General features: G+C 42.7%; 1 protein-coding gene across 1 annotated transcript in view; it reads right to left on the reverse strand.

Moving 5' to 3' along the window:
* USP3 (ubiquitin specific peptidase 3) overlaps positions 1-18,032 on the reverse strand; it is a 60,668-nt gene extending 42,636 nt beyond the window's left edge. Inside the window, exons 1-2 of the mRNA XM_026077837.1 lie at positions 17,948-18,032; positions 212-271 (exon numbers count right to left, since the gene is read on the reverse strand). Of these exons, the coding sequence (XP_025933622.1) occupies positions 212-271; positions 17,948-18,032 (145 nt within the window). The remainder of the gene's footprint in view (positions 1-211; positions 272-17,947) is intronic.

The raw sequence follows: 18,032 nt of genomic DNA on the forward strand, positions 1-18,032 counted from the left end.
CCGCGCGCTCCCCGCGGCGGCTCGCAGCTTCGTAGTGCGGGTGCGGCCGCGCCGGGCAGCGGGCTCGGGGGCCGCCGCCGGGGCCCTGCCCCTCCTCCCTCCCTCCCTCGCGCCGGAGCCCGGCGGGGCGCTCACCCCGCGGAGAGCGGCGGGAGCGCCGGCGGCTTCGGCTTGCGCTGGCCACGGGCAGGTGGGCTGGCCTCGCCTTAACCAGTTAGTCGGCCTCGAATTCGGCTCCTGTTGCTGAATTCTCCATCTCTACAGCTGCGACCTGCAAGATAAGCGGAAATAAAAGCTCAGGCGTTGTATTCCAGCGTTCCTGGGCAGGGCACGACGACTTCATGGCTCAGCAGTTTGCCCACTCGCAGCGGCTCCGTGCACACGTTCTGCTGAGGCCAACCACGCCGCCCCCTTCAAGCGCCCCCCGCCGCAGCGGCTGAGGCGGCGGGCATCTCCTCCCCGAGGAACCGTCCTCCTCCCGCGCACCAGGAGTTCTGCGCCTTTTCTTTTGCCATGTGAAGAACACACGTATTTGTATGGTTTTCTAATAAATGCTGTGTAAGTAGAGCAAAAAAGGATTGTGAGAAGTACAGAATATCAAAAATGTTTTACATAACAGAACTTTGATACAGATCTAAGAATTACTTGTATAAGCCCAGGGACCAAGAAGGTGGTTGTGTTCGTACATTTATATACTGGCAAAAGGATCCTTCTGTTTTTTCTCTGCCCTTTGTTTTTTTCCCCCCACTCCACAGAATGGAGAAGACATTTATTAAATTAAAGCAGCAGGTTGATTGTAGTTGCTTTCTGTCTTTCTGAGCAATGGGTATGTTTGATCTCGTCGTGCCCACCCCTCCTAACACAAACCAAGAGGAAGAAACCTCAATTGCTCTGTCCTCGTTTTGTGCTCTGCGTGGCAGCGTGACTTGGCCTTCTCTCAGTCGTATTTTGCAACCAGAGTTTAACCAAAATAGTCACTTCTTATCTCACCCTGTGGATTATGTTACCAGTATATTTAGTCTTTCAGAAGTAAGGAACTGGTCAACAAGGATTAAATATAGTAAAATAAACATGTTTAAATACTTTTAATGATCTACTTTCACTTTACCACTCCCATTCATGTTTTTTACAGTTGACATAATATACCTGGAAGGGAAAACCAACTCCTTTCATAAGTAAACAAAAACGGGGCCTGCCTGTAAAGAACAGCACAGTATACACGGGTACGGGAATTGAATCCTTGCCAGGGTGAGCTATTAGAGCTCCATTAAAGCCAGTGTATTGAAATCCRTAGAATTATGATACTTTACCTTAGAAGAGTTTCTATAAACATAACCATGCTGGGAGAGTATCTTCAGGCAAGGTACTAATAGATCCTCCCTTCTTGCCCCTCTGAACATAAGAAAAAGGCCAAGTTTATCTAGAGCTGTATTTTTCACTATCAATCAGTTGAAAGGTCACTGTAATATGACTTCGGCTATATATAAGGCTTTTAACAGATTGACTAGTTTGCAAATTTGCGCATCCATGGAAACTCATTCTCACCAAGTTTTGCCCACTGGATGTCTCCCTTCTCTCAAACACTTGCATTATAGTGTCTTTATCTTTTCTGAAGAAGGAAAGTGGCTAGTGGAAATAGTGAGATCCCAGCTGCAGCACATCCCACAGTGACACCACGTCTCAAGTGCAAAGAAAAGTTAGCACATGGTTAACTGGAGAGAAGATAATCTTAGTATATTTACATTTCTTTTCATAGAGTAGCACGGAAGAGCCAGTGTCTGAGAAAACCACAGACTCTGCTGTTGCCAGTTGTTGCCAAAAGCTGCCTGTAGCACAGCTCCATTGATGGGCTGATATGGTTGATATGACTTCTCTGACAACAGAAAATTTTTCCTTTGGTGGGACTTCGTTTTTTTGCAGGTACCTTACTGGACACCTAGTGCCCTACATTGCAGTAGTTGTGCCACAGTAGAAGACTCAACAAGCAATGCACTTTCAGGCAGGCCTGTGCTGCACTGGAACCATCCAAATCATGATCTGTGGATTAGGGTAACCATAGTATTAACATTAAGTGACAATAGAGTTAGTCATCTTATGTAATCCAAGTAGAAAATTGTTCCCTTCCTTTGTCTGGGGAAAGGGAACAGTATTTCCAAATCACCTTTCTTTTGTCCTGGGCCATGCCAAAATATTAGGTAGGAATCAAGTAGAGGGGGCTATGCTGTAACTTTATATTTCATCTTGTTTCCCCAAGAACCAGTGGATTTAACAGAAAAATAGGTTGAATAGGTGAAAGAGTGCTACTATTTCTGAAAAAGAGGGTTCCAGAGAAGGTGAACAGGCATGATCCATGGCAGCAAAACTGTAATGGGCATAGGGAACTATGGAAGAAAGACAGCCACAAAAATGTTTACAGATATAAGGATTATGTTCTGCTTTCTCTAAGATTTCCTATTCCAGAAGGCTACAAACTTTTCAGAGAAAAAAACATGTCTTTGGTTTAATTTAAGAGCCCTTTGACCATCATCTATGACCTTTATTTTAAGATGGGACTAGTCGGCCTGCAATATGATGCACAAAGAAAAATCTCCCTTCTCCCCTGCTGTGGAGCTATTAAGATCTCCATAACAAAAGAACACAAGGGTTTGGAATTGCAGGGAGGCTGGTAGGGACTACAAAGCTCTGCTAAGCACAGCAGTCCTTAGAATGAAAGACACCAAAGTCATAACTTCTCCAGACAGCATTTAGCTGTGAAGAACTACTAAATAAAAAGGTGTCAGCTTACCAAAATCAGGTCCTTCATCTTCCTCCCCGATGTTTCACACTTAAGAGCTAAAATCCATATACATTTGACACCTTGTTCCTATGCATGATAATAAATGGAGTTTAATTCCTCCTTTCATTTGCGTGTTGACAGCCATTCAGTAAAGCACTTTAAACAGTGTAACCTTGCCCAAATATTTGCATGTGTCTCCATTTTATTTGTAATGCCTATAGCAAAGGTGGTAGCCTTTTTTTTTTTCTTTAATTGCCAAGATAAATATTTAAGTAAGGGTGTTTCCATCTGTTGGAAAGCCATGGTGCACAGCAGCTACTGCATGTATGAAGTTGCATTTAGGGACATTTCTGAAGAAGAATAAATATATTTGTAATGCAACCTATTTGCCTATTGAAAAACAACCAAATCCAGTTCTGTGAGCATCTGGATCTCAAAAGCACTACTAGAAGAAGAGTAGTTTTAAGTGACTTGCACTGGAGGCATACATGTTGAATACAAGGGAAAACTGGAATAGGAGCTCTGGATATTGATGATGAAGAATTCAGATTACAATCTTCCTTTTCCATTTGCTTTTTGAATAAGATTCCATGAGTACAAACCACTTGATTTGGAACTGGAGTCCCATCTCTTGCTCCCATCCTTCCTCAGATCAGTCTAATTTAGATGATAGCTAAGGTAAATCCTACACACATGCTCATAACAAATGCAAATCATTGCAGAACAGGAGGCTATGAGTTAGCATTATAAATTAGATATACCTATTTGATATTATAGCACATCATCTCTACTTCAAGAAAGATATTCCACACTATACCCCCATGAGATATATGTAGCCATCCATCTATGCCATAGGCTCCATCTGAGGGCTTAAAATTTGGCCCTAAATCGGTATCCTGTGTGTATTCCTAGTATTTACACCAAGTTTACCTGCAGGGTTCTTCAGTTCTATTTACTTCTCAGAATAAGACCGGTGATCTTAAATATTCAAAAGTGTTAGTAGTGCAGCATTAAGTTGCCTCCCTTGTGTATGCATTATGATGCGGTCTAATGATACAATAGCAGAATTTTCCATGTGATCTTAGCTTCCTTCAGGGTCACTAGATGAACATCACTCAGTGGATCAAGTGGGGCAGACTTGCTGAGGATGACTTCCTCGTTTGCTGTAGAAGCTGGTGAGCATGGCATGAGGAAGGGAGGACACTGGAGAAGTGGAATGAATGCTAACCTGAAGAACTAGAATCTAACTCACTCTTTGCCGCAGAATTCCTGCATATCACTGGGCAAGTTATTTAAACCGAAGTTTTACTACGGAGACCTGTCTGCCATAGGTACTTAATGTAGAAGCCTAACCTCCTTTTCAACTACAATCAAGGAAAAGAGGCCAGCTCTATTCAGAGCACACACATTGCAGTCTTCCTCTCTCTATGGCTAGACATCTAGCTTGAACTTCTAGATTAAATTAAAGACAAAAAGAACACCCTCTTCCATGGCATGCTGCTTCTTTTCTGGATGGTCAGCTCAGAATATGTGGAATGAGTTTGCACTCATAACTGAAAAGGATATCAGCAAGTGTTTTGCTCTGAACACATAAAGCAGTGAATACTCTGGAAAACAATACATGCCTGTCCCGACCTAGTAGAAACTTGATAGTTTGGGCTTTCACCTCTCTGCGTATCAGATTCAATTAGCATATAGTTCCCTATTTCCCAGAGGTGTAAAAGTGAAACATTCAGATATGATGGTGGTGACTCAGTTATGACAGCATGGGGACTATACAGAAACCCACAAGGAAATGAATTCTTTAGTCAGTGCAGATTAGCATGCAACTCTGAGGCAGACAACTGGCATGGAAAATATCAACAGAAACCAGCAGAATATGGGTAAGTTTTAAGAGAAGGTCTCAGCTTAATGCAACCTTTACTGGAGGTTGGCTTCACACCTCTGTTTGTTACATACCATCTGTACCACGGCCAGAAGCTTAGTTGCATGCATCTGTGTATGAAAGTAAGCTACAGCACGCTGCATACCACAAGCGCACTTCCGGCAGCATGTTGTCTCATTAACAAATCTATTTCCATTTCCTGCACATCCTCTGAAAATAAAGGTCATGCTCTTTTTCAGCGTTTGATCAAAACACCACAGCAAGTAGCTCCCTTTACATGGTCTAAGATTTTTCTCTAGAAGGCAAGATGCTCTAGATGAAGGACAAAAAGCTAGAATTAGGCAAATGCCCAGAAGAAGCATCTGTGATGATATTTAGACTGTCAGATTAAAGCAGATGAAAAATTAGGGATGACCTGCTTGGAAGGAGCTTGGACACTTCTGTACATGTACCTTGAGGGGGCGGTATGACACAAGCGTTGTGCAAAGGTACCAGGTAATGCCAAAGGAGAGAACTGATCTCCTTCGCTGCCCCCTGCTTACACTGGCACTGTAAGAAACTACCTGAACTTCTGCTTCCATGAGGTTAATGGTTCTCTCCAACACTGAGGAGGGATCCCTCATTTCTAAATGAGTTGCTTCTCGTGCAGAATAACATTTACTACAGCAGTATAATTGTATTAGGCTGTTTTGAGATTCCATCAGAGCAGAAGGTTATTATTTTTTTCTGAAGTCAAATTCAGGTATGTATATGAGGTCTGCAGAACAGCTGTGTTCCCTAAAACACACAAAAGAGAAGGAAACTGGCCAAAGCAATTGCATACTATTGGATCATGTGGGCTGAATCATGTACATCAGAATTATGGGTCACATTCCCCAGTTAGTATAAATTGGGAGTTGTTCCATTAACTTAAATTGTGTTCACCCAGCTGACAAACTGTCTTCATATGTTTCTTTTAAATGACATCAAAAGGTTGTTTCTCTCTTCAAACCAATGATTCAGAGTGGGCTGAAGGCACAATTTGTTCATGTGCTACTATCAGAAAACACATGTCCTTTCTCATGATTTATGTTTACCCAGAAAGATGGAGCATTTTCCTCACCTTGACAGCTTGGTATTCCATGATGTCTGCTGGAACAGATTTTATTTTCCCATTGCTGAGCACACCTGCAAAATCCAGTCCCTGAAAAGGGATATTTTGGAAGGCTACTTTGAGGTGACAAAGTCCTCTAGAATGGGTGCTCCTCTGTGCAAACAAACAGTGTCTTAGTATTAAAAAGCCCTCCAAAATAACCTTGCAGATTGCAACATAGTGTTAAGAATGCCAAGTGTGAATGCAAAAAGTAAGAAATCTGTTGCAACCTGAGCTGCCAGATGAAGGGATTGAAATCCTGAGGGCCTGGCTCCAGTTCCCTGTAGCTGCAGAAAAGAAAGCAGTAGTAGAGGGGAAAGGGAGTAGTGCAACAGACAAGCAAAAAGCTGCAATCTTTTTACCAGAATTCTTGTTTTCATGGAAAACAACAGATACTCAGATAATCTCCCAGAGCTGCGATTTCTGAGAGTTGATGCTAATTTTATACCACTTTTCCAAGCACTCCAGAGGCAACCTACTGAACAAAGGCAACATTTTTCCTGTCATGCCTCTGATCCAGACTTTGCTTTATCTGCCCTGTCATGGCTTGATCACACCGCACGGTATAAATAAAGGCGAATGTGACTGTTCTGTTGTTTTGTCTTTTTTAACAAACCAAGAGAGGTGTAAAAAATAAATGATGCGAATAAACTGAATTGTTTTAAAATTCTCTGCATTGCTTTCTTAAGGTGTTACTTGTACAGACAAGGGATTATTTTAAATTCATGCTTAAAAACATGCCTGAAAGTTCTCATATGTCATGCAGCTTTCAACAGCAGCTTCATCAATTGTTGCTTTGTCCTCCAGAGTCTGTTCAATAACGCAAGTGCATCAGAGTGACGCCAGCAGGGTGACCCGCATGTCACTGGCCTTTAGGTTCCCCAGCTTTTCCTGTAGTCAGCTGTGTACATTTCCTGCACCAATCTTTCCAAATGCAATCTTGGAAATACAATGGTGATATATAATCATGATTGTGTGCTTGTGCTTAAGCTACTTTCAAGATCATGAGGCTTTATTTCATCCTGTCCTAATCCAGACAGAATACTCTGTAGCCGGTGTGACTAATTTCTCTTCATCACAACTGACCAGGGTTGACACACTAATTTTAGGCAAGCGAGATAACCACGGGCATATTTAAAAAAGATGTAGGCAGCTCAGTTTAGATAGATAGTGTCTTGGAGGGCAGAGGGGGCTCTCCAAGCAGTCTGTTACCAGAGGACTCAGTACCACCTATGTGGTGGGAAAATGGGATACTTGGGATTAGCCAGTCCGTTCAATCAAGGAAGGGGAAACTGTTCAAAAGCACTTGAGTAATTCCAGAACCTAAAACTCACACATACTGTTTCTCATGTCACATGGGCAAAACCACTGAAGTTACTATGCCACAAACACTGTGTATTTAAATGACATGCAGATTTTGAATTTCACCACTATTATTAGCTTATTAACAAATATAAGGAAAATAGACAACAATCCAGTCACAAGAATTTAAAAAAAGAACTTGTATGATAATAATGGTAGGGCCAGGGAGCGAATGAGATGGTAAAGAATGATGTTATTTCAAATAAATTTGAAGAAACAAAATGTGAAATTATTTGGTTGTGAAAAGAGCTTGTAAAGGAAATTTTTTAATTAATTTCTGAAGTCCCATGCCAAACAGTTAAAAATGTTCTGTAGGGAAAGTCCCAGGACAAACTGGGTGAACTAATAGGATTTTTCCACTTCTAACATCTGTAATTTCTGTGTAGAATACAACTACAGTAAAAGTATTGTGCGTGTCTGTGAATTGTAACCGTATACAAACTGTATCACTTTTCCCCCTACATTAAACAAGACTGTTGATAGCCAAAATACTCAACAAGCTATTTTTGCTTCTTTGTTTGCTGTAAGCTACAAAGGCATCCCGCCTGCCTCGCTGCTGCACGTACTTGATTCTAGTTTTGGTTAAAGAATACTGCAGCCTACTATTTCTCGTACTGTACTGGGATGTTTCTACTATTCCTACTAATCGTTTCTACTATTTCTACTATTTCTTCTATTTCTCGTACCATACTGGGATGTATCAGACCTTGGTCCTTCTTTACTGGCCACCATGAGCTGTAGATATTAACATAAAGATGCTGGTGTCTCAGAGTATCTTGATTCTGAAGAGTTTTGACTCCAGAGCAAAGTATCACTGAGAAAAACTTGCCACCGTACACAAAGACAGTGCATAGACACAACTGATGACTGTGCTGAATGAGATTTGTGTTAGATTGCAAATGGCAGTATTTTATCTTGTCTGGAGACCAGCTCGTTGGACCAGGGAAATAGGAATTTTCTGGCCATGTGACTAGGAATTTATTATTTCTTATTATGTTATTCTTCAGGTTCAGTTATTCRCAATGTTCACTAGCAATCTGAATTATAAAAAGAGGACCATTGGTTCAGATTTCCTTTCCTCACTCCTTTCCCTTGACATCTAATTCAAGGACTGAATGAGGTCTCCTGAAATTTTTCTGTTCTAGCTGGAACTTGAAATGGAGACAGTAAAATACAGTGAGAGGGAGTTGTGCAGCTTGTTCTGAAGTAAGAATCCATGGAGCTCTCCCGCGAACACTAGCAGAGCTTTCCAAGCAGTCTAGCTAAGCTCCAAACACTACACTGATTTACTCACTATGGCAAAATGTGACTGTGCCAGCAGCTGTTCAGTGCCTTGATCAAAGGGCTTCTATGGACTGCTGACACAGACAGCCCTGAATTTTGAGGAACAGAAATGTGGCTGAGTTATAGAGGAGATTTGGAGTCAAACCATCACAGACATATTTTTTACCATATTAGGCAGTCTTCCTTTTCTGGGATTTTGACTTGCTTCACACTAAACAAGGTCAGCACCCAAATATATTTTTAGCCATTTAAATGCATGGAATTTTGCTGGGGGAGGGGGACCAGAGAGGATCAGGAAATCAGTGTGTGGTATGATACAAATCACATTCAAGAAAATTATTTGAAGTAATTTTACAGAATTTTAAATTTGCAATGACTACTATTTCTTTCACTCAGTCTCCTGTACAATTAGACTCAATATAGTTAAGCCACCCACTTAAAAATATCTACAGGATGACATTACTATTCCTCTACCTGCTAGACTCTATAATTAACCAGGTTGATTTCTGTAATGCCTGTATAGCTAGGAGTTTACGATGCACCATGAAAAGAGATTTACTGGCATTCCCTCAGGAAGTACTTAGTAACTCATCCATTCCCATGTAATGCAAACATCCCCAATTCCCAGTGACACTGTACCATGTTAACGTGCATTTCTGTATGTTCTGAGATCTGTATGCCTAAAAGAATCCAAGGTGACACATAACTGAAGCAAAACCTATCATTACGATGATTCCCTTTTGTTAAAAGTGCGTTTTAGTAACAGTGACCAGAATAGATGTTCCAGCCAGTAAATGAATAAGCTTGGTAAGACCTGCCACATTTTGTGGTCCCTCACTGCCCCATCACTGGCCACATAAAGATAGTTAAGCAGCACATCCAGTTCAACATCTTTCAACTAGAAGTTTACGAAGTACATAAGGGCCAGAACTTTGAAGTCAGAATAATCAAGACATGCTTGCTGTACGTAGGATATTTTTCTTTTGATGGGTAAATGCAGCAGCAGTAGTAGATCAAAGGCTGATTTAATAGCCATAGTATTTAGGTGTTCATAGGCATGCCTTGTAATCATCAATCTTGCTCCCAAATTCTGGGCTTAAGTTTTACACCATTGCTCTCAGTATTTCTGCAAGAAGGTAAAGCTTTATATTACTGTCTTTCCCTAAGGAAACAGAGGTTAACAAGCCTGACTTCTCACTAAGGCTTCTCAGCAGCATAAGCAACACTGCATTTGCCATTCCTATGGTAAAAGGCTGGGACAAGGCCACCCCTGCCATGAGCAGAGGAAGGGAAGAAAAAAAGGGGGACAGCAACTACCGCTGCTGGGCTGCTGGTCAGCCTGACTCCAAACTTTGCTATATCCATCGTGTCCCCTTCTCCCAGAACCGCAGCCACAGCCGCAGCCCGACTGGTTGCCTAGGGCTGTGGCACAGGCATTTCTGCTGCCGGCAGCCTGCTGTCCCAAGCAGCTATTTTGCTAAAGTCTAAAGTCAGCTCTGGATGTTAACTACAGAAGGAGAATTGGTACTTCACCTTGAAATGTGGGAAAATGAGTAGATATTGTTGACAGTGTTGTAAAACCATTAGCAGTGTGAAACCACAACTTATCTATGCACAATAAAGGTAAGACTCAGGACTATCTGCAGACTTTACTTTTTCCTGCAAGTATGTGCATTGTGTACTTTTAGGATGTGTTGCTGGCATATGCTGCTTGTATCTGATGTAAGTTGTTCTTTTTTCAGAAGGGCCTACATTTCAGAGTTTTAATGATTCACATTTATAATTATTTAGCTAGCTACAAGTCATCAGGAATTGTGAAGACGTTTCACTAAGGGCTGAGCAGTGAAATTAAAAACCAGTCTGACTCACCATCATCTGGATAGATTTGTTCGGCTAATGTGGAAAACTCTTTGTTCACTGCCTGTCAGGGAAGCAGCTATTACCTCTCCCAGCAGCACCTCTGTAGGCAAATGGTTTGCAGCAGTCCATGGTTCTGTAATCATAGAAGATATTCAGCAATATTTACAATCTACGGTGCTAGTTTATGCTGGTTCCCTTTTATCCTATTTGCTAGGATAATGTGTTTATAGCTATGTATGAAATGTCACATTGCCGCTCCAGACACAAGACTCCTGGAGTAAATAAGCTGGTGGAAGGACTCCAGCAGCCCCATGTGCCAGGGGCTGCCTCAAAGATCCCTTTGTGGAGAGCTTCAAAGCCGCAGCTGCACCACCACTGCATTGCCTTCCCCCGGGAGTAAGGGCAGAAGATGTGGACTCTCTACATTGCTGGAGGACACTTAACATTTTTAAAGATTTTGGAACATATTATTAAAATATAAGCAGAGTAAACTTCATTCAGAAAACACCTATTTTTCATGCCTTCATGCAAAGAACTGGCCCCCATTTCATTCTCCCTTTTCCCCCACCCCCAGCTCCCTGTCCTTTGCTGTTATTATTGAGATTTACATTTCTGGAAAACTACAACACTGACTTCTTTCAAATTGGCTTTTAGTGCCAACATATGATTGGCAAAATGTTTACCAGYAAGACAAACCAAGCGAGCTTTTTATGTCCCCCAAGCTACTAAAATACTGCTTGGAGAGCAGCTTGCTTTGAGTTTCTGTACCAGCAGAGATCATTCTGCAAGCCCAACATGTGGGGATGGCTATTTTAATCATCCTGAAGTTGCTTAAGCATAGGTTCTCCTGTTGATTTAGAACAGTTCCAACCCAGAACGCTAAGCCATAAATACATTTGGAGTTGAGGTTGAAGAAGAGTTAATATTCATCTCTCTGGTTTTATATTAAAATACACTTTAGATCTCCTGATGTGTAGCAGACATCACTGAGTCACTCCAGACAGCTCAAAGATATTTTGGAAAAAGCTGTAAAGTGAGTTTTTAGGTTTGTTTGTTTGTTGCTTTTTTTCTTTTTCTTTTTTCCATCACGAGCAGACTTGGCTTAGTTCTTTGTTTTTGTTTTGTAATAGAGGGAGAACTAGAAAGTTGCATAGAAGTTAATGAACACATAACTTCCCTGAGCCATGCAGGCACTCCGAGAAATTCAAGGACTTGTGGTGTGACTCTAGCCAGCCTGTGTTGATGAAGCTAGAGGAGAGGTGACAAGGGGACTTTGCATTTATTGTCTGTACAGCAGCATCCACTGCAGCGAGCCTCTATGCTCAGAACAAAGATCACAACGGCACCAGTGGAAGGAGGAAACACAGCAGTGAGGCCATTTCCCCAAACTTCCCCAATTCATACTGCTTTATGTGTCTGGCTGCCTGCAATGTGGGAAGTGTGTAGCACCTACGGGTGTTTACAAAGGTGCAGAGACAGAAATTAAGCAGAGAGGAGTCAGAGCAGAAAGGGAAATCCAGCATGCAGACTGCTGGTCACCTGCCCAGCTCATTCCCTTCTACCACCCTGCTAGCTTAGTAATTAGGCAAGGCCAGAACTGAGGAACTATAGAGCTCTCTAGAGGCATTTTCATGAATATGTCAGTCTGTAAGTGTTGTAGGTGGCACAGAAGATATYCAATGCCAAAGAGCAAGAACCCTAATAATAACCTCATTGGCCCAAACCTCTGCAGATTCGGTGCTAACTAAGTAGTGAGGTGAAGTGTGGCCTCCACCACCCAAACTGTACCTGTTTCGTATACTTTCACAGCTTTTATCTCCCAGGTATTGTTAAAAGCTGCAAAGACAAAGTTATTGCAATCTGTATGTTTAGCAGCCATTTCTAGGACTACTGCCCACAGCCCTGCTTGTACTGCACCTTGAGTACGTCCCCTCCACCTTGGCATGGAGGCCTCCTCACTTTGTGGAGTTTTTGTGCCCTTTATCTCTGCATGTCACTCAGCACCCTGACTCTGGAAAGTCCCAAGTCTGAAATCAATGCAAGTATCTGAAGGCCTCTGTCTTCCCTACAGCAAGACCTTTTTCTGGCTACTCCTGCAGTGTCTCACATTTAACATGGGATCAGCTCTTGAGCCAACACCAAGACCAGGTGTGGTGAATGAAGCAGACAGAGCAGAGACACTGATGGTGATGCCAGCAACAAAAATGGTCCTGTTATTCTGAGGCTTATTTAAGGCAGGACCCAGCAGCAGTGCGAAGCACTGAGGAGAATGCTGTGTTCCCTCTTTAGCAGAATGCCTCCTTGGCTGTACTCTGCTTCTCGACTTGTTTGCTTGACCCTTTTTTTAACCAGACTTTTGGGCTTTCCAGTGTGTGCAGACAGGACAAATATAGTGACTCACCAGTGCATACCTATTATTTAGTTGTTATATAAAGCCCACCTGAGAGCACCATGAATTCACGTTTCAGATTTGCTGGAAGCTTTCTCTGGAAATTTGCTCTGGGCTGTTGCCACCTTGCAGGGATCATTTCTCTTCCCCCCACACAAATATATCCTCAACACACTTCTAAATGAGTACAGAGAAACCCTGTTAGTCACAGCAGTGACCACAGAAAAGGTTTTGCCTTTGAGATTCTTTTGTTATTTCACGCAACTTTACTAGGTAACCTTTCATAATGTAGGGTACCATTTGTACTTTTCATGTGGTGGCAGAGGCCACCATCCTGGCAGGCAGCAAGGAAATTTGTCAGAGCCTATTTTTGATACCAATTCTTGTTGCACATCATTCGTATAGTCACCGCTTCTTCTCCTCCATTCCCCCATTCAGTGAAGACTTAGATCCTCAGCTCCACTCTAATGGTGGGGAAAGGTTTGAGTCCCTGATAAAGTGTAATCTAGGACAGGCTGACAAATCAAAGGTTGTCATGAAAAAGGTGAGAGATCTTCCTCCACAAGGGTACTGCCAATATCTGGATAAACACACAGATGAAGAGAGCTAACACTAATGCTCCTCTTCTATCTGCCTTAGAAATTCAATTTCTATATGCCTCAGAACAAAATCACAGTGAAATGCTATTTTATGCCATATCATTATTGCTCAGTCAATGCCATGATAGAGCATCTCAGAGGAGAAACTGCTTCGAGCCAAAGACCAAAACAAGAGGCCTCTGCTTTGCAGAGGGCTCTGCAAATTCCTGGATCCTTGCACATCAGGCTGCAAAAGCAAAGGAAAGGTACAGTGGGGTGGGCTCCCCTCCCATCTGCCCCCAGCCATGAGGGAAAGACAAGTTGTATAATGTCAAAAGAACATCTCCCCTTCTTTTCTAAATGGGAAACTGAATGGCCATGTCCAGCCCATCCTTTCATTCCCCCGCAGTGTCTTCATATTATTTTCTGGCAATTCTGCAAAGAACACAGGATCCAAGTGAGGGGCGCTGGGGAGGGGGAACGGACACGCTGAAGAAGCCATTGACCTGGGAAGCGGGAAGCAGGTAGCCAGGCATTTGGTGCCCCAGTCTTTGAGTTAGGGTGAGTTGATAGTTGGCATTATAATGACTAGCTGAAGCTCATTAAAGGAGCTACTCACTGAATGGCTCGTGCAGAAGCAGACAAAGACCCTGTGTAGAGGGCTGGTTCCCAGACCATGTCTTCAAAACCCAGAGTCCTCACCAGGTCGCTGCCTTGTTAGGAATGGGCTGTGGTAAATTTAAGCTGAGTGAAGTAAGCGACCTACTTCTGTCCCCACCTTTCCCCATCTACTTGATTTAGCAAAAAGCAATCCCAAATATTATCTACTGAAGATAAGACAGCCATCAATTTTTCACAAATTTAGGAAAACTTTCCACAGCTCCATTGCGCAATTCTACCGTTCTAGCAAATGCAGCGCCTATGATTAATGTTAGTCACACTCTGAATGAACTCTTGGAGCCTGCTCACAAGGAGGTGATTCTCATGTCCTAAAAATTATACAGAAAAAGCCATGCCTTTGCACAGAACGCAGGGACCAAGGCAAATCTTTACACCTACAGTTCACTATAAAGCAGCATGTCTACCTCATCACTATCCTGTTTAATTTACATAAACACAGGTGACTGATGACCTCTGTTAATTCATGTGATCTATTAGCACCAAAAAGGTTAGCATTGAGCTTGGCATATACTCAGTTTCTTATTCATTGCATATACCCCCCACATGCAAGTCTAGATACCCGACCAAGTCATTTGCACAGAAACAGAATGTAACGGCTTGAAATTAACTGGAAGTATATTTGGATTTCTTACTCACATATATGCCAAAATCAGAACTATTTCTAACTAGTTTTAGTTACAGCCACTGTAAATGTGGCATTCAGTCTGCTTCTTTTATGGGTGCTGCTTAACCTATTCTAAGCAACATAGTTTAGCCTAGTGTTTAAACACTGTACTGTAACAGTTTGTAATCGACCCAGCAATTCAAGAGAACTGAAGGCTTCTGAAAACATACTCTGAGCAAGCCAATATAAGCACTTGGAGGGAGTTTTAGACTGTGCCCAACACGATCCCTGTCACGTGCTCTTGTAAATCCGAGAGTTGACTCAGGCAAGAGAGGCTCCCAATCTGAACCCCTAAAAGTGTATTCCTGAATTAGGGTATTCCAGTCAGTTGTCCTGTTCTGTGGTGAAATATCAGGCAATCAGCAAGTTTGGAAGTGCCCATTTTCCTCAAGACACAGTTTGCACTCCATCTCAATCCAGTGCCTGCTCCGGTGAGGAACGGCAAGTCTTAGCATGCAGGTGAAGACCCCAACTTAGAAGCAAGCTGCTTTATCAGTAAAAATACAGCCAGCTGGCAAAAGACAATAAAAAATAGCACATAGTGAAACCCTGCCACGTGACAGAGCAGTTGGCTACAACTGAGACCCACAGATGGGCAGTGAAGGACTCTGCTGTGGCTCACCAGGAGGGTATGTTCCCAGGGCCTGCTCCTCTGCACTAGACTGCCCTTTGGTGTCCGTTAGGAGCTTTTGGACTGGTCTTCTCTTTGAACCGCAAATTGTTATCAGCACAAGAGTCCTAATCTGTCTTGCTAGGACGTTTAGATCCTGTTCAACCAACTGCTGTATATCACAGAGTATGTTACCGCAGTGGATGCCATGGGGAGCATGCACAGCATTTGCAGTGCTGAAATGAAAGACTACTGACATGAAGGAGATTGGAAAATAGGGAGCTATGACAAGTGGCAGATTGCTCCCTCGACAGCTGTGACTCTCTGCTTTGGCCTATTTCTAGTCAAGCCAAACAGCTTGCCATGCAAACAGAACAGTTTCATATTGTCTAGAAAACAAAACGAACCACAGAGCTGTACTCCTATGACTTTAGATAGCTTATATAGGCAGCCCGACTGGAAGAAAAATGCAGACAAGTAGTTAATGGTGCATAATGCAGCTGAGGAGAAACAGGTTTAACAGAAAGCCAAGTATCACATGCAGAGCAATAGACAGTGGCCACAAATTAAACCTGGAGCTTACTTCTTTTAATTGCACAAACATCAGTATGCTCTTGTATGTGCAATAAACAGCCTGGTTAAAAAGATTATCTTAAAATTTTTTTCTCTGRTATCCAGCTTTTGTTACAGTGCAAGGCAATAGTAACAGTTTTGCTCTGAGGGTTGGGAATAGCTTATGAGAATGGAAATCACCATAAGCAGTAAGTGAGAAGTACAGCATCTTACAGCCCATCGGTAGTTGCTACCCCAGGCCATAAACTGAAGAAGTCACTATCCTACCTTTTTATGTATTTACACCTACAGACATACATAACGCTTGATCTAACATCCTCCTCTCAGCCTGTCAGCTTGGTCTGCAACTTTTCTTACACTGGAATGATCCTTCTTTGTCCAGTTTCACCAGCTCTTAGTATTGCCCTAAGACATGTTACAGCCCAGAAAGTCATCCCAGCTCCCCACTTCAGGCCCTAAAGCAGCCATGCATCTAGTCCATCTGGGTGCTGAGGAGATGGATGGAAACAGGAGCCTTCTAATCCCACAGCTGATCGGCAATACATTCATTACTTATACATTGTAAGGCAGGAATAAACACAGAAAAATAACTGACAGTACAAACAACCTCACTGTTTGTAAAATGCACTGATGCATGCAATGGTAAGAAACTACGCATGTCTTTAACAACTTATTTTTTATTGTGCAGTGAATCCAAGCAGTAAATGAAGCTAAGATTTAATATCTTCCAGCAGTCATGAGGCTGTGTCCTTTGCAATCCTAAATCATTAATTCCTACTGTGAGAGTGTCAGTAACTTATCTTTATTCCTACACAAGCATAAGTAGTTGATGTTTGCATGTCACATCAAATTCACCATTGTGTTTAGTTAACATGAGAATTAAGGGAGTGGTTAATGCCCAGGAAAGATGTCAGTGTGACAGTCCTGGAAACTGGGCAATGATCTAACCAGAGTAAGCCATGGATTTCCAACACAGCTACCCCACAGTTGCTCCTGTGCCTGACTCCTTCATTCCTGGCTGGCTGTGTCCCCCAATCCCAACCAAGGTTCAGCTCCTGAAGTATAGAGACACCTGGATCCAGGGCTTTGGGTTAGTCTCTCCTGAATTTAATAGACCATAAACCCCTCTGGCTGTCTCAGATAAGCTCCTCTCCTAGTCAGAATATGGCCAGACATAAGCGACATTCAGGCCTTCACACTGGGAAGGGAGGGAGGACCTGGGACTTTCAAACCTGCTGATTTATGATATGCAGTCCAGCACTTCTAACTATTACTGCATCTATGAATTCTACTTCTCTCCCTAACTAACTCACTCATTAATCCTCAGATATTATCTCATATATCTAAACTGTACATTAAAAACTAATGAGTGGTTCAGCAGTTGCTGGTGTTTTCATAAAAAAGATACTATCAGAACTTGTTTCTGCCAGTCTTCGATCAGCTGTAGCATGTGCTTGTAACCAGCCCTGGAACTGGAGCCAACTGGTGCAAGACAGTCCTAAGGACAAGCACATGCTTTTCACCTTGCCAGCATGCAATGCTGCAGGAGGGCGTTCCTGGGACGAGAGTTTGGCTGCCAAGGCCAGTGAGGCAATACTGTGCAAGCTGTGGCTACTARGATTAACTACTGCCAGCTTTAGCTGCTTGCCAAGCCACTAACTGAAAGCATGTGATCTTCCGGTAGGGTAGATATGATATGAAAAAAGATATTAAACAACTTCTTGCATTGCATAATAATTCATAAATGTAGTTTTCAAGATGATGAAAGACTGAAAGGCCTGACGGAAGATCATGTCAGAGAAACAAGGAACTTCCTTGAGATAAAAAATTGCCCATAAAATCCCACAATCTGGAAACAGCCAGTTCAACAGTGAACTGACCTTTCTAGGAGAGCCAGTGTCAAGAAGAAGGCAACACTGAAGCTCTGAACAGCCTGTTTTGTCTATACAACTAATGGCAGTGTGCACAAGCATTTCAAACACAGACATCAAGGTTTATATTCCGGCATAGCTCAGACATGAAAATAGGACTCAGTTTAAAGGGCTCCTGAGGCAACTAGACCCCGGATTTCCCTGCCGATGCTGTGCCTTTGGCCTCCAAAAATCCTCAGACAGTCCTGAGGTCAGGCCTTTCGCTGACACACAGCCACTTACCAGCCGATCGGCACAGGTCGGCATCGCCGGAGCCGCAGGGGGCTGCAGCGGCACCTCCTGCCCCCCAACCCTCACAGGGCCCCAT

Source organism: Apteryx rowi, unplaced genomic scaffold (assembly GCF_003343035.1).
Source record: "Apteryx rowi isolate R43461 unplaced genomic scaffold, aptRow1 scaffold_463, whole genome shotgun sequence".
NCBI classification, from domain to species: Eukaryota; Metazoa; Chordata; class Aves; order Apterygiformes; family Apterygidae; genus Apteryx; species Apteryx rowi.